The sequence below is a fragment of the Salmo salar genome, chromosome ssa09 (assembly GCF_905237065.1).
Source record: "Salmo salar chromosome ssa09, Ssal_v3.1, whole genome shotgun sequence".
Classification (NCBI taxonomy): Eukaryota; Metazoa; Chordata; class Actinopteri; order Salmoniformes; family Salmonidae; genus Salmo; species Salmo salar.
Window position 1 is genome coordinate 19,426,468 of NC_059450.1, and position 27,353 is coordinate 19,453,820.

At 44.7% G+C, this 27,353-nt stretch overlaps 1 protein-coding gene across 1 annotated transcript; it reads right to left on the reverse strand.

The window, feature by feature from the left end:
• Nucleotides 1-648: 648 nt before the first annotated feature.
• Nucleotides 649-27,353, reverse strand: LOC106610842 (eIF-2-alpha kinase GCN2-like). The gene is given in 38 exon segments (XM_045723460.1): nt 649-1,103; nt 4,204-4,319; nt 5,007-5,051; nt 6,369-6,472; nt 6,895-6,953; nt 7,055-7,167; nt 7,541-7,627; nt 10,122-10,250; nt 10,770-10,877; nt 10,969-11,103; nt 11,232-11,402; nt 11,551-11,616; nt 11,759-11,875; nt 12,450-12,618; nt 13,356-13,405; nt 13,568-13,689; nt 14,972-15,047; nt 15,428-15,664; nt 15,855-15,905; nt 16,014-16,115; nt 16,435-16,514; nt 16,610-16,676; nt 17,978-18,082; nt 18,647-18,769; nt 18,862-18,933; nt 19,594-19,657; nt 19,823-19,843; nt 19,845-20,251; nt 20,391-20,545; nt 20,684-20,799; nt 21,466-22,004; nt 22,116-22,273; nt 22,385-22,485; nt 23,003-23,068; nt 23,152-23,312; nt 23,497-23,599; nt 26,313-26,425; nt 26,980-27,353. Coding segments are annotated over 38 exon segments (4,692 nt in total). The 5' UTR covers nt 27,106-27,353; the 3' UTR covers nt 649-1,045.

Genomic DNA, 27,353 nt, shown 5'->3' on the forward strand with positions numbered 1-27,353 from the left:
CAGGTCATCTCATGCAGCACTCCATCACTCTAAGCAAGGTTTTAAATGTTTTTGTCAAATATATTGGTTTAGGCTTCTTGCTGTCAATTTTCAGTCTACAAATTATTTGTAATTATGTTATGGCCCCCTGACCATCCTCAAGAAAAAAATAATCTGAATCTAGTTGATGATCCCTGGTTTAGAGGACTCTATGGATGAGGAATGCAATGGCCAGACCTCAGTCAGGGATTCATAAAACGACAGACAGAAAAATACTGAGCCAGGAAGGCTTGAACGGACAACCTGAAGCATTCACACTGTGGACAGTACCTGTTTCAACGTGTCAGTCACCATTTGCTCATAAACCTCAACATGAGGAAGTGAAGACTGCTCTGAAAACTCAATCACCTATTTGAGGTGCCTTTCTTCCAAAGGTTAGTTTCTTACAGCATAATGGTTTTTCCATACCATCGGAGTTCACATTCAACAGGAAAAATGGAAATTCGTAGCAGTCAGTCAAAAATCCCATAGATATCTCAGTAATAGAATATCCACAGTCCATAGCTATTCATAAAGTTCCTCAGCTACGGTTGGAGCTGCTTTGTTTTATGACTATTCTTTGTTCCCGCAGACTGCTGCAATCTCACAGAAGAGAACCACAAACTGAGAGAAAATTTAATGCCATTATTCATCATGTCACTTTAAAAATATGGAATTGGCAATTTATTTGGAAATATAGCAACACATTATCTGCAATCAAAAAAACATTCCTCTTCAGAATGTACATTAACCGTTACACATTAAGGCAGGTACAGTAAGACGATTAGAAACCATTTTTTTGCCTTCTAGTTGTAGGGAGGAGCACAAATTGCAGTGAGGTTCAGAGCTGATTGTAACTGGATCACAATTTAACACTAAAAGTTCACTTTTGCCTTGAGGTTCACAATCTCAAAAGGAAAGTCATCTTTCTACACAGATACTGTTTCTCTGTATAGAAAAGCGCCACAGGAAGCCTGTTGTGCTGGGAGCAGCTTGGAGCTTGACCTGAGCAGTAACATCTTTGGTTTCACAGAAGAATCTTGTAGTAATCGTCCTTGTAGCTGTACAAAACCACCACAGCAACCCTGCAAAGACAACACACTCATTAAGTCCCAATACCAAGGCCATTTCTCAATAACGCAATGTTTGTCCAAAACAACCGCAAGTGGCCATTAGCAGGCTATGCTGAAGTACACTGAGCATACAAACTATTATAAACACCTGCTCTTTCCATTACAGAATGACCAGGTGAAAGCTATGATCCCTTATTGATGATGTCACCTGTTAAATCCCCTTCAAATCAGTCTAGATGAAGGGGAGGTGACAGGTTAAAGAAGGATTTTTAAGCCTCGAGACATGGATTGTGTATGTGTACCATTCAGAAGGTGAATGGGCAAGACAAAAGATTTAAGTGACTTTGAACGGGGTATGGTAGTAGGTGCCAGGTGCACCGGTTTGTGTCAAGAACTGCAACACTGCTGGGTTTCAACAGTGTGTATCTAGAATGGTCCACCACCAAAAGGACATCCAGCCAACTTGACAACTGTGGGAAGTATTGTGTTCAACATCGGCCAGCATCTCTGTGGAACGCTTTTGACACCTTGTAGAGTCCTTGCCCCGACTAATTGATGCTGTTCTGAGGAAGGTGTTCTTAATGTTTTGTACTCTCTATGTATATGTTTCCATATGTAAAGGGAATGCATAACAACTGCTATGGACATCAACGGCAAACAACATAACCTATAACTGCTTTCTTGTGAAAGCCTACCCCACCAGGTAAAGTTGGTTTGATAAGTTTTAAGTGGCCGGTTCATTGTGGAAAAACAGCCAAATTGGACTATTCTTATTTCATTGTCACCATCATTATTGGCCCTTTCTTTTCATTCTTTCACAGGGTATTTCAGATGATCTGGCAGGCAGCGAGTTACGAGTCCGTTTTGAAGTAAATGAAAGAGTGGCTGTAGCTGCTGCTCAGTGACTGCGGGGCCGTATGGGCAGAGTAGTATATAGGCACAGTGCAGTCAGGCGACTGTTTACTACTGTGGCCTTTGGCCCACTTTCAGTGCCTTCAGAAAGTATTCCTACCCGTTGACTTATTCCACATTTTGTTGTGTTACAGCCTGAATTCAAAATTGATTACATTTTATTTTTTTCCCCCCTCACCCGTCTACACACAATACCCCACAATGACAAAGTGAAAACATGTTTTAGACATTTTTGCAAACACCCCTAAGTGAATACTTTGTAGAAGCACCGTTGGCAGCGATTACAGCTGTACGTCTTTCTAGGTAAGTCTCTAAGAACTTTCCCCACCTGGATTGTGCAACATTTTAATTATTGTTCTGCTGAAAGGTGAATTCATCTTCCACTGTCTGGTGGAAAGCAGACTGAACAAGGTTTTCCTCTAGGATTTATCTGTGCCAAACTCCATTCAATTTCTTTTTTTATCCTGAAAAACTGCTCAGTCCTTAACGATTACAAACATACCCATAACATGATGCAGCTGCCACTATGCTTGAAAATATGGGTTGTGGTACTCAGTAATGCGTTGTATTGGATTTGCACCAAACTTAACACTTTGTATTCAGGACAAAAAGTTAATTGCGGGGTACAGAGATGAGGTGGTCATTCAAAAATCATGTTAAACACTACTATTGCACACAGAGTGAGTCCATGGCAACTTAATGTGACTTGTTAAGCAAATTTGTACTCCTGAACTTATTTAGGACTGCTATAACAAAGGGGTTGAATACTTATTGGCCCAAGACATTTCAGCTTTAAATTTTTTATTATTTTGTAAAAATGTTGAAAAACATAAGTCCACTTTGACATTATGGGGTATTGTGTGTAGGCCAGTGACAAAACAAATCTAAATTGTATCCATTTTAAATTCAGGCTGTAACCAATAAAATGTGGAATAAGTCAAGGCGTGTGAATACTTTCTCAAGGCACTAAATCTGGCCCTCTCTGTCACCTAGTTCAAGCGAAAACAATCAAACACATAAAACCCACTGTGAATATCTCCATTGTTAGCAAATGACGGTAATTTATCAGTAAACACTTTTCCCTCATCGGTGAATGATGACACACAGGAGATTAAAACCAACTGCTCTGGATGGTTGGCGAAGAGCCCCGATAGAGCCAGAGAAATGGGCTCTTGCTTTCTGTGTTATCTCCATTCATAAAAGAGAACATCCATCAAATCCTACATAGGCTCCTTGTTCTGAGCATCCAAATAAAACTAGGCAGTGAAAACCAAAAATGGAGAGGGTTTAGCCCAGTCTTTGAGCAGGGCTATAGGTAGTGAGGCTGATATTAGCTCAGTCCCCTGTACAGACAGCCTGCAGTGGAGCTTTAACCGTGCCTGTGACCTGGCCTATGGCTCTGGGTGTCACTCACAATGGAGAAACTCAGACAGCAGTCAGACAAATCCTTACCCCAAATGGAAATCTGATCATCTGAGGAGTTGGTGTATTATAGACTGTAGTTATCTCTGACCTGATCATCTGAGGAGTTGGTGTATTATAGACTGTAGTTATCTCTGACCTGATCATCTGAGGAGTTGGTGTATTATAGACTGTAGTTATCTCTGACCTGATCATCTGAAGAGTTGGTGTATTATAGACTGTAGTTATCTCTGACCTGATCATCTGAGGAGTTGGTGTTTTATAGACTGTAGTTATCTCTGACCTGATCATCTGAGGAGTTGGTGTATTATAGACTGTAGTTATCTCTGACCTGCTCTGTTTGAAGAGTTGACTGACATCCACACACCTGGAGTGTGGGCTGGGGACCTGGAGTGTGGGCTGGGGACCTGGAGTGTGGGCTGGGGACCTGGAGTGTGGGCTGGGGACCTGGAGTGTGGGCTGGGGACCTGGAGTGTGGGCTGGGGACCTGGAGTGTGGGCTGGGGACCTGGAGTGTGGGCTGGGGACCTGGAGTGTGGGCTGGGGTTTTCTGGTCATAAAAGGAAGTCTGGTTTTTAAAGGGCCTTCAAAGCTCTCGACCGTTTTCCTCAGGTGTCATGATTTAAAAAAAATAAAAAAGGCCTGAGTCAGACCCTGGGAGCACACAGGGGCGAGGCCATGGGGTCTACTGCCCTGCTCTCACACTCTGGCTGGCCTGGGTTTGCCTGCCCTGGAACACACAGGGCCTGAAAAAAAAAAATGAAAAAACAGCTACACACCGTTTTAAGATTTTGAAGCAGTGGATCTCCTCACAGATGGACTTGAGGTAGCGCTGCTTGGGGAGACGTGACAGCAGACGTTTAACGCTGATGTTGAACTGCTCATCTCCATCAAACTGGAGAGAAGAGTGGCAGAAAGAGAGAGCGAAACCAGCAATCAGACATTCAACATAGCGGCTGCGATCAAACAAACAGGGGTGTTTATGTAGGTTGTAGTTACCGTGTCGGAGACTGTGTATACATTCACTCCCCCATCTGCAGTTAAATGGTGGGAAATATAAAAGATAGATCTGCGAGTCCCAGGCCCTCACTGCTCTGTGGGGTAATTAGTCCGTGTGATGCATGGTTTCCTGTGTGTCTGGGCACGCACAATGTGTATTGTAATTTGTTTTATACAGTGAAAGCGTTCTCTGACACTCACAAATCCACGTGTGATGTGAGAGGGGAACTGTATAGGACCGCCATTCATTTTGCGCGAGCATCTGCTTAGTTATGCAACACTGCTTGTGTTCAGAGCATGTTTCTTAACACCATACAATTGACAGGGGTTCCTGGTTTCGTTTGGCAGGCCCTGCGGTCAGGAGTTTGGATTGTTAGTTTACACCTTGTCCCAGCTGGTAACTCGTGGTGTTTGTGAGAGGGGGACAGGGCAGGTGACCTAAAGGGTCCTGGCAGGACTGCTGGCGGAGGACAGAGTGAAGGTGACAAGGAAGGAAACAGGACTTCCTCCCTCCTCTATCCTGCCAAGATATCCTTTATTGACTGTTTCAGATAGGTTATGATCAGCAGAACTGGGTACAGACCTCCAATGATAGGAAGTTGATGAGAGTTCCCTTCGGCAGGTCCACCTGGGACGGAACAACAGAGGGAGGTGCGTTAAGACTCCACAAAGACAATGGACGTTATCTCACCATGTACTCCCAGACCACACTGTACATAGCATGTTGTCTGTTTTCTAAGGAAGTAAATGTAACCACAGCCACAGTAACCAAATATAAACTATAAATATCAAGACACATTGCACAGTGGCAACAAAAACCAGAAGGTTCAGTTCCTTCAGCTAAAGGTGAAGTTAATTTGCACACTGTGCTGTATCAATTTAGTCTGTGAGCAGAACATTGCCTCATTATTCTTCATTCATGGTGCTCTCACCACCACTAAGGGCACTAGTGTAAAGGTCCCTCACAGGAAATAATAGAGCCATCAGCTCATGTTCCATCTATGCCTTTATATTTTGAGAAAATTGCATCTCTCTTTAGTTAGGGGTATTACCTATGACAGACAGGTAGGATTACTGATGACGTGACCTGGAAGCAGACTTCTAGCTCTGAGTAAATACATACCGGCATCAAGGCCATTATGTCTGTAATGTTTCAAATTCAATACCTCACGCTCCAGCATCTAGCCTCTAACTCTGATGGGAACCAGACACAAACATATGGAATGACAAATGTATTTGGAGTATGTCGTATCAGTAAATACTACGCTGTATAATTTACTCGGTGAATACCTCCTTTCAAATTTACTCCAAAACCACAAATAAGCTAAATATGGTAGCAATTTAGCTCCAAATGACTTGCCCTCTCCTTTTGTTTTCTGTTTATTGTTCTGCGGCAACTGGAATCACTTTGTAGCTATCTACCTCCAGGGGAACTCTAAATCCCACTGCATGCCGATGTTTGCTATTACAGCTATCAGCTAACTTCTGTCCTTGTTTCACTATTACACACATGGATTCAACAGATAAGATGTAAAGCGGGGGAAACAGCAAATGACTTAAAGCCAGAACTTCGATGTCATTGCTCTTGTTCTGTAAATTGCTAGCAAGATAATGCAATCTGGTTTGAATCTGAAGGGGGTGAAAAAAATTTAAAAGTCATTTTTCCAATACATACAATGAAACTGGGAAACAAAGGCCACTTCATCTTCACATGCAGTTGGGCTCCATGTGAGCCAATGCCGTTTAAAACTGGGCTGGTCGCGTGCGTAAAAGCCGTCGTGTTGTCTAACCTTGACGGATGCCACAGTGCTAAAGTGAGACAGAGCTGGGAACCACAGCCAGGGAGAGTTGTCTCGTAGTTGGCTGCGTGACTGGGCTGAGCTTAATCTGTTAAAAAGTCGACTTCGGGACAGGTATGAGTGACCGGCGTGATTGATTGACAGACCTTGGTCTCGTAGCGCCGTCTGGCGCTGGAGGACACCTTTTCTGGTGAGATAAGTAACACATTGATGTTACTGGAGGCGCTGCTCCCGTGCTGCTCTGACGATCCTGTCAAGTCACAGCGCGCACGCACACACACACACACACACACACACACACACACACACACTAATGAGACCATGGGAATATGCCTGAGCTGAGCTCCTATCTGACTTAGCTGTCAGCCTTCTCACACCATCACCCAGACACCAGTAGACTGAGAAGCCATAATTGTTACCCAGACTAATACGGCCGTTGCGCTGCATTAAGGTTCACATACACTGTGCGTGTGAGCTAGAGGTGGTGTGAAATGTAACACTGTCATTAAATCACCTTGCAGCTCACATATTCACCATCACCCTTTAATTATCCATTCAACACAGCTCTAACACCATGTAGGAGCTCATATGAAATCCAACCCAGAACCACGTCAATGGTAATGGAGGGTCATCCCTGGATACAGGGTGGAGAAGAAGGCTGTTCAACTGTACCTGAGGCATTGACGAGTGACCCCTTGGTGTTCTGAAGAGAGACAGTCTCAGAGGTTTCCCTGTTGGAGGAGAGACAAAACAGCTGTGTGAGTCTCTTTCCCCAACAACACTGAAAGTCTATTACAGAGTTTGTGCGTGGGTTAATAAACCGTGTTTTCACCGGATATTTCTCTCCTCAAAGAATTTGGTCCGACATTTCTGAACAATGTGATCCACAAGGTCAGACTCTGGAATCCTCTTCTCTGACTGCCTTTCCTTCTCAAAGGACTTGACCTGGGGACACACGGGGGACAGGGAGGGGAAAATCAGACCTGCTTCCAACACAAAACTTTCACTCTAAATTCTAATTTTTTATATCACACTAATGTATACATCAAACCATTTGGAATTCATATCATGACCATTTACATGCACTAAGCTCACAGCACAGGTGCAGTCCAATTATTGTACAAGTAGGAGAAGTAGCCAACAAAGGCAAATTACATTTCAGACTACGTAGTCAGATGCTGGCCAAGAGAATGTATCAAAGTGCTGCATTCCAGCCAGGACTTAGAATCCTATACAGTTACAGTAAAGAACAGTTACTATGTAAAGAGCTTTGAGCATCTGGAAAAGCGCTATGCAAATTCATTTTCATTATAATTACCTTGATGTAGTTCCCGTCCTTGTCTGAGACAAGGGCCATGCAGGTGATGCCAGCCTGTCTACAGTGCTCCAGCATAGTCTCCTGGGACTGAACACAACGACACAGTCAGACACCTTCGGGGAACAAGAAACACTAACACCAAAGCCATACTGAGAGTTAAGACCAACTTTTTGAAATTTGAATATTGTACTAATTGTAGAATTACAGTTACATAGCATTGTTTAAAAATTCCCTACGTAATGTTAAATGGGGAGCGTACATGGCAGCCATAGAACGTGTGGCTCAATTGGTAGTGAAAGCCCTTGCAATGTCAGGGTTGTGTGTTCGATTCCCACGGGGGACAAATGCGGGGGGAAAAAATACACAAAATGTATGCTCTCACTACTGTAAGTCACTCTGCTAAAATGTCAAATACATCATAATGCTCATTTGGGGTAAGGATTTGTCCTGTCTGTCTGAGTTTCTCCATTGTGAGTGACACCCAGAGCCCTGGGCCAGGTCACAGGCACGGTTAAAGCTCCACTGCAGGCTGTCTGTACAGGGGACTGAGCTAATATCAGCCTCACTACCTATAGCCCTGCTCAAAGACTGGGCTAAACCCTCTCCATTTTTGGTTTTCACTGCCTAGTTTTATTTGGACGCTCAGAACAAGGAGCCTATGTAGGATTTGATGGATGTTCTCTCTTTCATGAATGGAGATGACACAGAAGAAGGCAAGTCAGTTAAGAACAAATTCTTATTTACAATGAAGGCCTACCCCGGCCAAACCCTAACCCGAACGATGCTGAGCCAATTGTGCGCCGCCCTACAGGACTCCCAATCACGGCCGGTTGTGATACAGCCTGGAACCGAACCAGGGTCTGTAGTGATGCCTTTAGCACGGCGATGCAGTGCCTCAGACCGCTGCGCCACTCGATGATAAGCCCTCCCTCAGCCCCATGTTTCTCATGTACGATGACAGTGGGATTGTAGGAAAAGTAGTTTGATGTGATGTGTTTAGTAAAAGGTGGGCTGTCTATCTAAGAGTACGAGCTGGAAGCAGTCCTGGTGGTTTAGGGGTGTGCTAAAAGCTGGGTTCAGGCAGATTTCACTAGCTTTCCTATGGCTCATCAGCTCCTGTGAAAACAGAGAGCGTGTGCCGTACGTTTGGACAACAGGACTGGGATGTTATAATAAAAAGCAAAAAAACTCCCCTATTTCACACGTCAGAGCGGTTGCTGTGGCAAGGATAGGAGAGAGATAACATGGATGGCTGAGATACCACTGGGCCATGGCAGCGTACGGTCTGGATAATTAAATGTGTGCTGGCGGAATGCTTCACTTGTGCCTCAGATTCCTCCGGAGCGTTTTGCTTGGAATGGAGAGCTGCTCTGCCCAGTGCCCAAACCTGGGCCTGTCCAGGTAGTGTAGTCACCCGTGGCTGTGTGTGAGCAGCAGAGAGGATTTATCCTAATCAAATACAGCCAGACATGTTTCCTCCGGCAGGCAGAGCTGGGTCAGACCAGAACAGTAGACTACTGAGGAACAATCTCTGTGCTGTATATCACCTCTGCTCCGCTCTCCAGCAGTCTCGCTCCCCGACCAGCTTCCTCACAGCGGCTCTATCGCTGAGACAGACAGAGGGCCAACCAGCTTTCTACCATATGCCTCCCAGGTGAGCGCATGTGGAAAGGGTTGACCATATTTGTCTAGTAAAAGCTAGAAAGGCATTTATTTCACTGTACTTGCGCACGTGACAATAAAACTTGAAACTAGACCCAACAAAAATAAAGTGGAACCATCTCCAGACGATAAATTAGCACTTACTGGAGATTTGACCAGTAAAGCAGTGCATGTGAAAAGGGTTAACATTAGACCATGAGGAAGGCATCCTTTACAACTCTGATGTCTTGGACCGACATGCTGTCTCTCTCCAGCAGAGCAGTGTGAGCTCAGACAAAGCGAAGATTTGAATTGCTGTTGAGCAAGTTGTGATGTTGAGCAATCAGTGATGTTATAGAGTTGGCGATGGGACAACAAGAGAGCAAATGAAAAAGTAGAGAGGAAGGACACTAGAGGGTAAGAGGGAGTGAGAAAGGGCGAGCGTAAGAGGGCAGGGGGAGGAGAGCAGTCGGCTACACACACGGACACCTCCTGGCCTGAGATCAGGCCGTCACGTAAACATGAAGAACGTGAGAGGCATGGCCCAGCACAGTGACACGACACCAGTCACATTCACCAGGGTGATAACTACACAGCAACACTTCTCAGGTTAGAGTTGGTCAACAGACTTCACCTACAAACTGAAAATATATATATTTTTTAAAAGTATTTACAGTAACAGAGACGATGAAAGTCAGCCAAGGAAACTACTGGGCATCGTGTTTCTTAAACATGATACTCTTAACAGACTTATATGAAAGGAAACTCAAAATGGATCCCGTTTCCCTGCATGTTTACAGTTCCACATACGGTCAAGGTAAATAACTTCACAGGCAGTTTGGTCTGCCTGTCCATGTGGGGTAGAATAGAATGGAGGTGTCGCCCCCTGTTGGTTAGGTATTGTCACAGCAGAAGGTGCTACGGGCTGCACATCACTGACCTGTGACACGTCATAGACAATGTCAGCAGAAACTCCTGCTGTCCACAGCTTCTGGACCACGCTGATGGCTCGGCCCATGGAGGTGTGGCCAACTGGTACCACCAGCACGTCACATGAACTGATAGAGGGCTAGGAGACACAGAGAGTTAGGTTAAAACGTGCTCACACACACAGAGTTAGGTTAGGTTAAAACGTGCTCACACACACACACACACACACACACACAGAAAGAGTTAAGTTAAAACGTGCTCACACACATACACACACACACACACACACACACACACACACACACACACACACACACACACACACACACACACACACACACACACACACACACACACACACACACACAGAGAGTTAGGTTAAAACGTGCTCACACACAGAGAGTTAAGTTAAAACATGCTCACACACACACACACACACACACACACACACTCTGAGTTAATTACAGAGGTGGTAGACCCATCAACTGTCATTGTACAGTATAGAAAAATGGGAACCTTTCCCAAAACAGCTACATTTTAGAGACTGGATAATAACGGACATTAACTTTAATGGAGGCTCAAAATAATAAGCCATCATCAAATATGACCTTCTGTATCTGTGGGTTATTAACACTGATGAATCGTTAACAGTACTCACCGGCTCTTCCATGCTGGCCAGGGCAGCACAGACCTTGTCCAGAGCCAAACTGGCCCCTACTGCCGAAGGGACAGGAGCAGAGGACGCTGGGCCACGGAACTCAAGGATCTACAGGAAGAGAACCCTGATAAGGACTAAACCCTGATAGTTGAACACCTCCAAGGACCTGAGCAGGAGGGTGGTGAGATGGGGGCATTACCAGGTGGTCGTACCTCCCTCCTGCAGCCATGATGTCTGGCACGGTGCGTCTGTGCTTCTTGATGAAGGCCACAAACTGGAAGATGACCCCACAATGGTGTTGCACCTTATAAACCAGACCCAGATTTACCACCACCTACAAGACACACAAATATGAGAGAGAATCAATCTAGAAATCCACAGGAAAAACACGCGCAATGCCATTCTCTTTATACACCAGACTGAGTAAGAGTTAGGAAGTGGGAGATCTAGTAGTAGCCGTACCGGTAGCTTGACTCCCAGTCTCCTGAGCAGGCCAGTGAGTTCCTCCAGGTCTTTAACGCCCTGCTTTGCCAGCTGGGTGACTGCAGTCTTCTGTTTGGTCAGAGAGGTGATGAGGGGGACCAGGTCCCGCAGGACTCCTTTCTGCTCTATGTATTTATACAGAGTCTGCAACTGACAGGGAGAGACAGAAAACATCAGACACAGACAAAGAAAAGACATTCTGTGGTTGAGAGCAAGGCAATGTTCAAGAAAGGCGGACCCTGAGCAGAGAAAAGTGGAGACACTGATGAATTCACCAGAGACAACAGGAGGTATTTACACTGTTGTTGGACAGGGACAGGTTACAGAACTTGGCCTCCACCTCTCTCCTGGTCAGCTTTTCACTCTATGAACAGAGACAGGACACCATCATACCATTTTAGAGTTACAGTTGTAGAACAAAGATGTAACAGAAAACTTATATCACAATGTGCGCATGCATGGTGTGCGTTTAACTTGCACATGAGCGCCGTGTGCGTAGTACTAACCATGGCGTCACAGAGGATGCTGGATGCGTGGCTCAGTTTGTCCTCGGGGATGCCGCTGTGTAGCAGGACGGCCTTCAGCAGGCTGGTGTGGTTTAGGTAGATGTGGTAGTTCCTCTCCTAACACCACCCGACACAACATCCAACAACACAGCATTACACCACCCAGCAGCTTCTCTCCTGGTAGAGAGAGTGGGAGTTCCTCTCCTAACAGCATCATCAAAACACAATTACACCTGTGCACAATTACAGTCCAGCCTCATCCCTAAAGCAGTACTGTAGGACTGCTCAGTGAATAACAGTAACAGACTGGCTGCTGTCCTCTCATCCAGAGTGACATACATTCTTAAAAGCTTTTGCACACACAGAAAGGGGGGGGGTTATGCAGTAAGTGGTGCAATCAGGGAGAGAGGTAGACCCTTTCAGAGGGGTCCTGGAGGCATGCTGGTCCTTTAGCAGAGAATAGCAGGCCTGGGTTCGTGCTGGGTGACCTGGGCCTCCTGCACTGTCTAGAACCCAGGGAGTGAACAGGTCTGTGACCAGAGCTAGACAGAGACTGGACAGTAGTATCTGGGCCTGAGGTGAGACAGGGAGTGTACTGTAAAGGACAATATGGTCTGTGACTTTAGCTAGACTGACAGGGGTAGTAACATGGTAAGAGAAATTACTAGACGGAGTGGTAACAGTGTGGTACCTGCAGGACACTGAACTCCTGGATAATCTCTGCGATGGTGAAAATGGTCTCAGCGTCAGGCAGCAGGCTATTAGTGACGGGGACAATGACGTCAAAGGAACACTCCAGCAGCTCCCTGGGGTGGGCCCTGTCCAGCTTTCTGGGCCGGAACACACGCTCAATGCTCCACCTGCACACTCACACCATTACATTACAATGGACATAAACACACGCTTCATGCGGTACCTACACACACACACACACACCATTACAATGGACATAAACCCACACTCGATGCGGTACCTACACACACACACTACATTACAATGGACATAAACACACGCTTCATGCGGTACCCACACACACACACACACACACACCATTACATTACAATTGACATAAACACACACTCGATGCGGTACCTACACACACACACACACACACACACACACACACACACACACACACACACACACACACACACACACACACACACACACTACATTACAATGGACATAAACACACACTCGATGCGGTACCTACACACACACCATTACAATGGACATAAACACACGCTCGATGCGGTACCTACACACACACACACCATTACAATGGACATAAACACACGCTCGATGCGGTACCTACACACACACACACATTACAATTGACATAAACACACGCTCGATGCGGTACCCACACACACACACACACAACAATTACAATGGACATAAACACACGCTCGATGCGGTACCCACACACACACACACACACACACACACACACACACACCATTACAATTGACATAAACACACGCTCGATGCTCCACCTGCACACACACACACAGGATTACATTCAGAGGTTTATCAAAGACTGAACATGCATATGAAATGGATAGATTCAAGTATTCAGGGATTGACTGAGATTTACCTCTTGAAATGGGTAATATTACTTCTGGCCACAAATCTTGCGAAGGCAATCTGGAATGGAGACAAAAGAGAATAAGTAAACAGTGCATGCAAGACGACAATAAATCACTGTGGAAACACAGTTAGTCCCAGGGTTGTCCTGGCCCTAGTCCACTGAGTGCTGGGATCACTGAGGGCTAGTTAACGGAGCGTGTAGTACTTCCTGCTTCTCACCCGGAGGTCGTAGGGCAGGGTGACCAGCATGCCACTGTGGTCCATCAAGCAGGCTGGCTCACTGCCTTCATACAGCTTCCTGTTCCTGGGGAGGAGCAGGGGAGTCTGGAGACGCACAGCCCCTGGAAAGACAGCCACAGAGACACTACTGTAAATATATGATAACAAGTTCAGCATACACTGAACAAATTATAAACGCAAAATGCAACAATTTCAAAGATTTTACTGAGTTACAGTTTGTAAGGAAATCAGTCAGTTCAAATATATCCATTAAGCCCTAAGCTATGGATTTCACATGACTGGGAATACAGATATGCATCTGTTGGTCACAGATACTTTAAAAAAGGTAGGGCGTGGATCAGAAAACCAGTCAGTATCTGGTGTGACCACTATTTGCCTCATGCAGCATGACATCTCATTTGCACAGACTTGATCAGGCTGTTGATTGTGGTCTGTGGAATGTTGTCCCACTCTTCAATGGCTGTGTGAAGTTTCTGAATATTAGCGGGAACTGGAGCACGTTGTCGATCCAGAGCATCCCAAACATGCTCAATGGGTGACATGTCAGGTGAGTATGCAGGCCATGGAAGAACTAGGACATTTTCAGCTTCCAGGAATTGTGTAAAGATCCTTGCGACATGGGGCTGTGCATTATCATGCTGAAACATGAGGTGATGGCGGCGGATGAATGGTATGGCAATGGGCCTCAGGATCTCGTCACGACGTCACTGTGCATTCAAATTGCCTTTGATAAAATGCAATTGTGTTTGTTGCCTGTAGCTTATGCCTTCCCATAACATAACCCCACCGCCACCATGGGGCACTCTGTTCACAACACTGGAATCAGCAAACCTCTCGCCCACACAACGCCATTCATGCAGTCTGCCATCTGCAGTTGAAACTGGGATTCATCCGTGAAGGGCACACTTCTCCAGCGTAGCAGTGCCCATCGAAGGTGAGCATTTGCCCACTGAAGTCGGTTATGTATGTGTGGAAACTCCTTCAAGACTGTTGGAAAAGCATTCCAGGTGAAGTTGGTTGAGAGAATGCCAAGCGTGTGTAAAGCTATCATCAAGGCAAAGGGTGGCTACTTTGAAGAATCTCAAACATATTTTGATTTGTTTAACACTTTTTTGGTTAGTACATGATTCCATAAGTGTTATTTCATAGTTTTGATGTGTTCACTATTATTCTACAATGTAGAAAATAGTAAAAACAAAGAAAAACCCTTGAATGAGTAGGTGTTCTAAAACTTTTGACTGGTACTGTATGTGAACAGATGTTCAAGTCAAGGCCCCAGTGAGGTCTTCATAGCAGCAACTTTAAAGTGGAATGGGTCAAGTCATTTGCCCAAGAGAGTAAACGACTTCAGCTCTTAAAATAGGAGTCTGAATCTGGACTCACCATGTTTCTTGAAGATCCAGGTGATTGTTTCGTACACATACGGTTGCAATTTGGCACTGTTGAAATTAAAGTTGCCCTGCAGCAAAACAAAACGCAGTCTGTTAGGAATCAAAAGGCATCGATGAAAGCTCAAACAGTCCCGCCATTATATGAACCAGATGACAGGAGATCTGTATGATCACAGAAGCAGCATCATTACTGTGTCTACAGTGACACCTACAGGAGGAGATGGGTAGCTCTTCCTACTTTGGACTATTGGACCACTCTATACTGCGTTCAACAATTTCTTCAATACCTGTCTGTCACAAACAATGGTTTGAGATGCTATGACGTGGTAGAGAGGAGAGTGATGCCCAAGTGTTCATGTCTGATTGGCTTTGGGTTGCGTTTGTGTGGTAGTCGTGCTAGGCCAGGTTTGAGGGTCTGCTCCACTGCGTCAGTGGGTAGGCCTGGTACCTTGTGGAGGTTGATATCGTAGGTGTAGTCCATGACGGGGGAGGTGATCTGGGAGAACAGCTGGTTGACCATGGTGCGGTAGGCCTTGCCATTGACGTTAGCCATGGTGTGCTGCAGGACCTCGTGGAGCTCCGACTCCTCCATCTGGGGCGGGGGCAGCAGATCACTCTTCAGGAGCTCCTGGACCGTGGGACGCAGGGCCGGGTCATGGTTCAGCAGCCAGCCAATAACCTTCCTCTGAGATAAGACACAGGGCTAAGGATCAGTCTATCAAAGTCAAACTGCCTATACTGTGTAATGTCACTCAGTTTGGTTTCGTTAACAACTTCCCATTGCGGGACTATAAAGTGAACTACTACTTCTACATAGTTTCACACAACTTCAGGGAGCTAAGAGTATAACATGAATTGAATACGTCCTTCCTCACCTGCGTTCCACTCGTACACTCAGGGAAATCTTCAGGGAAGTTGATGTCCTCCTGCAGAGTGGAATGACAGAGTAATGGGACAGTGATGAACAAGTGAGACCCTTCCCGTGGCCCCCCCCCCCCCCACCCGTCTGTGTTCTCTGTGCTGGACAGACTGACCATGCGCAGCTGGCTCAGGACTGAGATTCGTTCAGAGCCGGTGGTCATGGGTCGGTAGGACATCTCAAACAGGATAATACCCAAGCTAAACAGATCCACTTTCTAAGGAGAAACACAGATCACGGGATGAGCCCTCTTCCCTTTACATCTGGTATATACAATCAACCCTGAATTATATATTTCCTAGTGAGGATACAGTAACACTGTTGGAAAACCTTGAACTACCTCTAAACAGATAGAGGACACTAGTCTATGCTCCACCCAGGAGTCAAGGCCCTTAAATCATTACAAGATATTATAATTCCTAGACTACTATTGAGATTACTTTTTTGGATGAATGATTGTACTGAGACAGTTTCTTTAAATTTTTATTTTATTCTTCTGAATTGATGTTGGTGTGTGTTCCATTCATATTTCTTGCCTGGTTGTAAGTGGCTTTGGTATTTCCTTGCACCTCTGGACTGACATATAGGGCAGTACCAACCATACCAGTCATATTCCCTGTTCAGAAATAAAATATATATAATCAATTTTGCAAATATATAGTCACAGACCCTGAGACACTTTAGAAGCCAGTTAGATAAGGATGGATTTACCTGTTGGGTCCGGTTTGAGAATCAGGAAAGAGCCACTCTCCTCAATATCCAGTATGCTTGCTGCGGCCTGTAGGGAAGAGATGATTTCTACAGTCAAAGTCAGTTCTTTGTTCATTCTTGAGTTATTTGGGAAACACAGAACAAGAAATACTCAAACTTTTTTTAAAGCGTCAACATTCCACTTCTGCCAGAAGATTCCGACCCTACAGTTTCGCTTGTTTACACTGAGCTGCACTGGGGTCGGAAACACCATCATGTTTAGATTAAGACTTGTGACTGATGACATGAAATTGCCTTGATTGTTGACCAATGACCAGTCATCAGCATTGGCGCAAAGGCAGGCTTGCATATCCAGAGATTATGGACCAGAAAGCACCTGCTTAAGTAGGCCTACATTATTTCATTGATCATTTCCTATTTCAGATAGGCCTAGTTTGGGTGGCTACTGGCTGGCTATATGTCTAACTGTATGTCTAGCTGTAACATTGCACTGCTTTCAATATTATGGGACGATAACATATTATGGCGAATTAATTATGGTATTTGTGAGGAAGAAAGGGGCTACCCAGTTCAGTTGGCAATGAGCATTGGAAATGACTCAACTACAAATACAGGCGAAAGACACAGTTTATTTCTGTATATTGCGTTTTGAAAATGCATCAGCGTTTATGGCTATAATGAGAAGTTACATTTGTGCAGCTGTTGTGCGTGCATGGTCGCGAACTTTGAAACAATGCTTTTTGGGGGTTGCGAGAGAAAAAAAGTTTGAGAACCACTGAGCTAGCAAACAGATTGCTGATTTGCTGTACAGCTATAGGATTGGGCGCAGTGTAATCATCAAATTGTAGGGAGAGAGGATTGCCATAAATATACAGCAAATTTTTTGGGGGGTTGATCAAAAATACTAACTGTTTACTTTACAAGCTCACCAGAAATGGAGCATCAAGCAACAATTACTAGCATAGGCCTTAGTGGTCTTCTGGTATGTCAAAATTGCTTGAAAATAATAATTGACTTATGAAGCTTGCCTTTGGAATTTGTTATTAACATTATTACATCATCTAAATGTGTTATAGACAAAATAATGAAAAGGGCTGTCTGGTAGCCTCAATAAATAGACAAAGATTTGTAATTGAACAAGTCATTGCATGTATAGATTGTTTTTTAGTTGACTTGAAAACAAACTTGACTACTCGACTTGACTTGCGCTTATAATGCACGACTTGAACAAAACTTGAGACTCGACCCGTTCTATTTGGGAATCGACTTGAGAACACGCCTTTAGAGACCTCAACATGAACTTCAAGGTATCAGTTATTGAATTTCCATCACCAGGAGACAGCGGAACCGAAGGACATTAAGGCATACCACATTAGCAGGATGGTCTGTGGCCAGGCCAAAGTCTCCAATTTTCACATGCTCCTGAGAGTCCAAGAAAATGTTGACGGGCTTGAGGTCTCGATGAATCATCCCCTGTTGGAAGGATGGAGGTGATCAATTAGTGCTAATTGGAACCATTGCTGAAAACATGTCACATGCATGCCATCATTGTTGTTCTAAGCCGTGCTTTGACAGCTTGGAAGGAAGGAACATGCATACCAAAACATTTGAGTGTGTGAGGAAAAAGAGAAGAGGATCCTTTAAAACAGCTTTGCATCAAACACATTTCAAAACACTATGAATAAATTCATAATTCCCATAAATACAATTTTGCAAAGGTGGAGAATGAGTCATCATTCATTCCTACAGGACAAATTATATCCCACTTCAATTTCCACTATGAACCTAGAAAACCCTTTGACATTGGGATCTGAAGAATTAGCAGATACTTGGAGTGGAACAGTAGAATCACAAGGAGTGACTGTCCTGGACTCCCTCCTTCCTAACCGAATGTGACAGGACAGTCCCACCTCTCTCCTCAAAGTCTCTGATCTTAAACGTTACATCTCTGTTCCACACCCTAAAGCAGACATTGAACCCTGCAGTACACTCTGAGGAGGACATTAATTAGGGGAGACGGAGGGTTCACAGACACACCTGTTGGTGGATGTAAGCCAGGCCATCCAGGATCTCCCTGAAGAACCTCCACAGGCGACTTTTGTCCTGATGGAGACCCTGGTCAATGGTGTCTCGTAAAGTGCTTTTTTCACAGTATTCCATCTGGAGGGAGGAGAGAACACAGGTTAGATATTAGACATGGAACAGTGTCCTCTAGTGGGGTATTAGTTGAGTGCTAGTGAACGGAGCTTTACCTGGATGTAAAGATAAAGAGAGTCTGTGCTCTTTATCGTGTCACCACCACCCATTCTATTGCTTGGCTCTTCCTGAGGGATGCCGGTTACATTGATTCAGTTGATGAAAATAACACACAACTTGGTGATAATATATGAGACTGAATTCAAGGTGCGCTTATGTCAACTTTTCAAGACTGGCTTTTTTTACACAAGTACACTCAGAGCTCCAAAATTGTATATCATGTAGTCAAGGGGAAACATGGGAAAGTTATGCTTCTTTGAAATCTGATTAACGTGTTCTCCTACTTGGGAGAAAAGTAGGAGAATAATGCCCTTGAACGATTTTCACGCTTTCTAGAGAGCTCTTCTTTGTTTACGGCCCTTTTAAGCATCGTTCACAACCTCGTATGCCTTAGCCCCACCCATTTCTTTAAGAATTCACATGTAAAAGCACAAGTCAGTATGGCATTGTCCTCCAGGAAGTAATATCTCTATTATCTCAGCCAATCACGGATCTTGCCTTTCTCCACACATACAGTGCTTTTTCTATGGCTAAACTAGGCTCATCATTTAAATGTTTCATTCATATTTACAGATCCCATACAAGTTTGCAATTAAGGAATATGAAAGTTCACATGTTCAAGAAGGTGTTTCTGCACAAAACATATATAAATAAATAATGGCCTTACTGTGAAGTAGGGAATGTAGTCAAATGCCTATGATTCTGAATCGGGTCACATAAACACTAACCTGGGATACGCTGCCATCTCCATTGTCAAAAACGATGTCACTCTCTGAGTCACTGTTTGATGGGCTAGACGCAAACAAACCAAAACAAATACTAAAAGTAATCATTTTAGTTCCATATATCAAGTTCACAGAGCATATACTACATGAAACGAACCTCCGAGATGCTACTATACCGTCAAGACTATTTTGTACTGCACACTCCAATAGTTCTAATGTTAGGAGAACTCACAGGAACGAGGCACAGAAAAACATCATCATCATCCTCCTCGTCGCTGGACTTGTGACCACTGCACTTGGCGCTAGAGGACCTCTCGATGGAGGTGCTCCACTCCACCGAGCTCGCCGTGGCAGGGAGTAGGGCATTACCCTCCACATTGTCAAGCATGCTGATTCTGAGCTCGTTGAGGCCCAGAGAAGGGGCTCGGACCTGAGGCGGCTTCTCCGCTGTGCTCCGGGTCTCGGAGCTGTCTGAGCTCAGTATCCCCATGGAGGGGGTCTCGTGCCTCTCGATCCAAGCGTTGTAGTAGCGGACGATGTTCTCATGGCTGAGGCGCGACAGCAGCGTCACCTCACCTTTGATCCTACGGAACTGCTTACTGGCCGGGTTCACCTGGATACGCTTCACAGCATAGTAACATCCATCCAGCTTGTTCTGGACCTACACATAACGAGAGGAGGGAAAGAGAGAAAGAGATGGGTCAGGAGACAAACATTATGTGAACAATAACCATGGACTTAATAAAAGGGAAAGGCTATGAATGCTACTGTCAGCTATGCTATATTAAAACACGGGTTGCCTTGATAACTGCACCAAAAGCTCCTTTCCCCAGCAGCTGTAACTCCTCAAACTCGTTGAAGTAGCGTGAGAACTGCCTCTGCAGCCCAGTGCTGAACGGCGCATTGAGGATGTGACTGTGAGGGATGACCGACGACGCAAAGTCATCACCAATGTCTGGGAGAGGACAGAATACAGCCGTTAGGATTCTACATAGTGATCAAGCCTCTTAAAAAAAGGCAACCATTTATTCACAACATTATAGTATTGGAGACTGAAAATATCTAGTGGCCCTGATCTGAACACAGTTGTCACCTTCTGGACTAGCGTCCTGGCACTGTGGAGGGGTCTTCGGAGGTGGAGGGTTGAGGAAGGGGTGGTCCAACAGCTGCTGGGTGTTCCAGCGGTCAGCATCATTCAGACACACACACCTACCACACAGAACAGAGAATGGTGCATTTAGCATGGAAACTTCCAAAAGAACAGAGCTGACATTCCTGGCGTGGCCCGTCAACATTTAATCCTCTGGTCCACATTGTGTTACTCTGCATCCACACAGCAGTACATTAAGACTGGCACCCAAATACAGAGGACGAGATCTGACAGTCAAGCCCTGATTAACACACAGTCCATGGTGGAATGCCAATACGTCAAAAAAGGTACAGGAAGGTTAAACACATCTAAATGAACATGTGTGTTCACTGTGTATAGTTTTCATCAACTGAATAGAAAAGCGGAGAAGTTTCCTAAACCATCTAGCTAACCATTCAAAAACCATGTGCTAATGAGTCAAAATCTGTAAAAAAAAAAACACATTTTCATTTAGAATTTAACCACAGGAAAAATGAACGTTTTAATTGCCACCATAAAAATGTGAGGTCCAGGCATGGTCCCCCACGGGGGACCAGTACGGAGAATTTTTTTTAATGAAATGTATGCATTCACTACTGTAAGTCGCTCTGGATAAGAGCGTCTGCTAAATGACTAAAATGTAAAAATGTAAATGTAATGGAAGTGGATGAGACTAGCTGTCTGGCCGACACCGAGACTAGCTGTCTGGCCAAACTGAATGGATGGTTCTTGTCAGGCAGGCATACCTGTTGAGGAAGTCCTGGAAGTCAGCGGGCAGGCTGGTGGGCACAGACACCGGGAACTCCCTGACCTCCTCGCCCTGGCTAAGTGCCAGCAGCATCAGCCCCAGGCTCCACACGTCCCCTTTCTTCCCAGCCTTGGTGGGCACCGTGTCCTCACAGAAGCGCACACAGGCCTCCTGAAAGATGTCCTCCTTGCAGAGGTCGCCCAGTCTCTTGGAGAGGCTGTAGTCTGTGAGACGCACGTTGCCCAGGTGGTCCAGCAGCACGCTGGAGGCGCCCAGCTGCTTGTGGACAACAGAGTTGGAGTGGAGGTAGTCGAGGGCAGCAAGGAGCTGGGTGGTGTGCAGGTGGAGGCGCTCCAGGGGGATGGCGGTCTGGCTGGACAGGCTCTGGCTCAGACTGCTGCTGACCCCCACATGCTCTACCAGCAGGTCCACCACCAGGCAGTCATCCCTCTCACTGGAGCTCAGAGCCTGGTAGTGCACCAGGTTCGGGTGTTTCAGCTTCAGTAGGGAGTTCAGCTCACTCTCCGCACCGTGGATCTATAAATAAATGGGCAGATGGTATTGCTTAGTGTGTAGGCCTCTGTTCCAATATCTTGACATCTATTAGTACTACATCTGATGGCAGGATCTAAGCTAGGAATTACTCACCTGCTTTTTACAATTGTCAATCTTCCCCTTTTCCTCACTGGTGAAGAACTTGCCAATCTTCTTGTTCCAGCGTAGGATCCACTCGTATACTACGGCAAACTCTCCGTTGGTTGCGTCGAAAGCATTATAAACATTACGGCCAAGCCTCTCACTTTCCCCTGCCAGAGACACAGACACAGCATATTGAGGCACACAACTCAACACTGACAGTACAGTAAACTACAACACAGAAACCATAATGAGATTTACAGGGAATTTTAAGCTCTTACCGAGGCACTTTCCTCTATGCACCATGAGATCCCCAAGGGTACTGTTGCTGAAGTAAAGCACTTCCTGTGAGCGTGGGCTATCCTCGCAGCATGTGTCTCGTCTGGTTACAACAAAAACAGCATGCAGTGTTAGCTAAGGGTAGTTCAGGCACAGAGCTAAATATTATTTACACGTGGCTGTTAATGCCTGTGGAGGGTGTTGGAGTTGGTCAGTCTCCGGGGATTGGTCCCTCTTCTGGGCTTAGTAAGCTCAGGTGGAGGCCCAGGGGAATAAGATGAGCTGCCCAATACAGAACTGTCTACGGCAGGCTGGTGCATACTCTCAAGGCGCTCCTGGGCAGTCACAAAGCCAAAATATGGTTTAATCAAAAGTTTATTTCAGGCTCTGTTTTGCATTTCAGGTTCTGTTTTGCATTCTTTTTTTTATTTATTATTGAAAGGTGCATTTCAGGTCTAATGGAACATGGTTTTAAATAATATATTCATTGATGATCATTAGCCTAAAAACATACATAGTTAATAATTCCAATCATTTTTCCAGAGGAGTAATAAGAATTGCTTATCTACTAAAACAGCACGAGTTTGCAAAATGTGCACATTTGAAGAATATGAAGGCACCTGTTTGGCAATGTATTTTTTCCTCTTCTCCTCTCTCCTTTGGATTTCAGCCAGGATCTCAAATTGCTTTAGACAAGAATGAGTTGAGAGGTACAGTGAGGAGGACAGTAAGTGTGTGTGTGCGTGCGAGTATGAGCATGCATCCTCACCATCTGCGGCGTTGGTCCAGTTTCTCCTGCTCCTCCAGGGCTAGCCTCTCCTGCTGTAGCCGCTGGTTCTTCAACATCTCCTCATGAAAGGAGCTGGACGGAGGCTTGTTGTGTTCACTCAGGAACACCTGGACATGGTCGGCCAGCTCATAGATCATCACCTGGGGGAAGAGAGGGGTGATGATGGGACAAAAAATATTTTCTGTCACATTGCAAAATGGCACAGGATTTCATGGGTCATCTACTCCTAACTACGAGTAGATATACTATTCAGATCTACATGTTTGGTTCAGAGTGGATTTGTCTGTAGGCATCCGTCTGTCTGCCTGTATATGTCTATCTCACCTCCCCACATCGCTCTGCAGCCAGTTTAGTGAGCTGGGTCTGGAGGCTCTGGAGGTTGTCATTGGAGAGACCTTTGGCATTCTTCAGCTCAAACTCTGGAGGTCTGTCGCCCAAGCAAACAACAAACGTGAATTATTGCTATGCATCTATAACATTTTGCTTAAAAAGGGATTGTCAGGGCCTTCCGGGTGGCACAGTGGTCTAAGGCCATTGTGCCACCAGAGATTCTGGGTTCGAGCCCAGGCTCTGCCGCAGCCGGCCACAACCAGGAGGCTCATGGGCGACAAACAATTGGCCTAGCGTCGTCCGGGTTAGGGAGGGTTTGGCCGGCAGGGATATCCTTGTCTCTTCACGCACTAGCGACTCCTGTGGCGGGCCAGGCACAGTGCATGCTGACCAGGTCGCCAGGTGTACGGTGTTTCCTCTGACACATTGGTGCGGCTGGCTTCCGGGTTGGATGTGCGTTGTGTCAAGAAGCAGTGCGGCTTGGTTGGGTTGTGTTTCGGAGGACGTATGGCTCTCGACCTTCGCCTCTGCCGAGTCCGTACGGGAGTTGCAGCGATGAGACAAGACAGTAACTACTACCAATTGGATACCATGAAATTGGGAGAAAAAGGGGGTAAAATAAAATAAAAAATTTAAAGGATTGTCAGGCGATGGTACCAAACCAAAAGAGACGTTGACTGTACATTTGTGCCTAGCTCTCCAGAACCCAAGGGGGCTTACAGCAGGTCCCCCTCTTGGGTTCGCACCTGAAGGTATGGACCTGGCTCCATGTCCCGACGCTCTGTTTTAACGTTTAGAAACATTGCTAATCTTCACTTGCAATATGTTTTTGGAAACCTTTGGAACTTATAATTTCTCACTTATAAAAAGGTTATTTCAATACAAAAGATACACTTATTGTACACAGTTTAGCAAAGTTGCATCCGGCTTTGTTTTCACACAGCCATGACACATCCTCCCACCTTGCGCTCGCATTTCCATTGGGTCATTCCATTTAACATTTCCGTCTGGATCGCGTTTTTCTAAATACAGTCGGGAGTAACTTTGCTAAACTGCGTACAGTAAGTTTATCTTCTGTATTTGAAAAACGCTCATATGAATGTTAAAAAGTTCCAAAGGTTTCCAAAACCATATCACGAGCAAAGCATATTTATGTTTAGACAGAGCATTTGGCCAGCGTTGGGCAGTATCAGAGGCTATTGTCAGGGCATTTACCTCAGGCGGCATACAGCTACAGTGCCTTCAGAGAGTACCCCTAGACTTATTCCACATGTTGTTGTGTTACAGCCTGAATTCAAAATTGATTAAATAGATTTTTTTTCTCTCACCCATCTACACACAATACCCTATAATGACAAAATGAAAACATGTTCTTAGAAATTTGGGCAAATTTATTTCAAATGAAATACAGAAATCTAATTTTCATAAGTATTCACACCCCTGAGTTAATACATGTTAGAATCACCTTTGGCAGCAATTACAGTTGTGAGTATTTTCAGGTAAGTCTAAGAGATTTGCACACCTGGATTGTACAATAGTTGATCATTATTCTTTTTCTTAAAAAAAACAAACATTTTTCAAGCTCTGTCAAGTTGGTTGTTGATCATGGCTAGACAGACATTTTCAAAGCTTGCCGTAGATTTTCAAGCCGATTTAAGTCAAAACTGTAACTACTCAAGAACATTCAATGTCGTCTTGGCAAGCAACTCCAGTGAATATTTGGCCTTGTGTTTTAGGTTATTGTCCTGCTGAAATATGAATTTGTGTCCCAGTGTCTGTTGGAAAGCAGACTCAACCAGGTTTTCCTGTGCTTAGCTCTATTCAGTTTATTTTTATCCCAAAAAAACTCCCTAGTCCTGGTCGATGACAAGCATACCCATAACATGATGCAGCCACCACCATGCTTGAAAATATAAAAAAATACTCAGTGATGTGTTGTGTTGGATTTGCCCTAAACATAATACTTTGTATTCAGGACATAAAGTTCACTTCTTTGCCACATTTTTTGAAGTTTTACTTTAGTGCCTTATTGCAAACAGGATGGATGTTTTGGAATATTTTCATTCTGTACAGGCTTCCTTCTTTTCACTCTGTCATTTAGTTAGTATTGTGGAGTAACTACAATGTTGTTGATACATCCTCAGTTCTCCTATCACAGCCATTAAACTCTATAACTGTTTCAAAGTCACCATTGGCCTTATGGTGAAATCCCTGAGCGATTTCCTTCATCTACGGCAACTGAGTTAGGAAGGACGCCTGTATCTTTGTAGTGACAGGGTGGATTAATACACCACCCAAAGAGTAATTAATAACTTCACCTTGCTCAAAGGGATACTCAAAGTCTGCTTATTTATTTTAATTTGTACCCATATAACAATAGGTGACCTTCTTTGCGAGGCATTGGGAAACCTCCCTGGTCTTTGTGGTTAAATCTGTGTTTGAAATTCACTGCTCCTCTGAGGGACCTTACGGATAATTTTATGTGTGGGGTACAGCGATGAGGTAGTCATTCAAAAGTCTTGTTAAACACTGTTATTGCACACAGTCTCAATGTAATCCATTTTAAATTCAGGCTGTAACAACAAAATGTGGAAAAAGTCATGGGGTGTGAATACTTTCTGAAGGCACTGTATGTGGAATCACCCAATGTAATGTAATTGGAGTCATGATAGGATAGGGGTCATACAGTCTTCCTAATGCCAGAGGTGTATACTCAACAATAGTATGCAACATTGTAAACATCTGAATCTAGGGAAAGGAATATTCCATGACATATCCATCCCATTGATGGATTGAGTAACGATACTCACACAGGGTAAGTAGGTGGGCATTGGACCTGCAGGTCCACTGTCACATAACTTTCCTTCCCATTGTTTAGTCCATTAGGTCGCAGGCACAGGTATACCTCTGGTGGTCTTTTGATCTTGATGAGGAGAAAACAGAGAGGATCATGGAAATCTAGCCACAAATAGACATGCATGGCGTTTGTGTAATTAGCACAACTTTGCTTCTGCAAGTCAGCAATCGTGATGGACATTCCCGAGTCTTATTGGTGAGTCGCCTCGTTTGGCTCTGTTCACGTTAGAGTGTTCACGTAAAAGAGCCGGCTCATTTGGCTCCAAAACGCTTAAAAATGCCTTACCAAATTGCAAATCTACAATGTATTGCGAAAAAGATAGTCTACCATTATGTCAGATCGTGAAATGCTCCTTCAACTATTGTTTTACCTGGACAAATTATTAGATTTCTTCTACTACGCCCTCCCCACTATTTATTGCTTCTTCAGTGAGGATTCACCTTCTTTCGACAATTATTTTGTCATTTATCTGCAGAAAAACGTTGTTTTGTGCTCAAAAAGCAGTAGTAACAGTATGCAAATCAGGGAGCCAAGTGAACGGCTCTTTTACCGATTCAACTTTTTGGGCAAAAAGTTGCTACTATCTATTCATAAATCAATTGTGTTGAAAGTAGGCCAACCTTCCATGGATGGTTATTACGCAGATCATTAAAATCTTCTCCAAAAATTGATGCAAGCGCTTCTAGTTCGTTTTCCTGTTGTACAGAATAGTCGTCGGCCCATGTAGAAGTCTGATGACAACTCATCCTAGCTGCGCTACATGCGCACTCATGTCTCGCGCACACACCCCTCTCTAAATATCGAGGCGATTTAAAAACAATGTAACACTCGTCTTTTGTTACTTCCAAACATTACATTATCAATATTGAATAAAGTTACGCGATTGACATTGTATCTGGTTCGAAAACGTTGAACTTCCAGCATTGACTGCACCACGTATTCACAACATTGTTGCAACACTTAGCCAGAGGCGTAAGAGGAAGCGACACATACC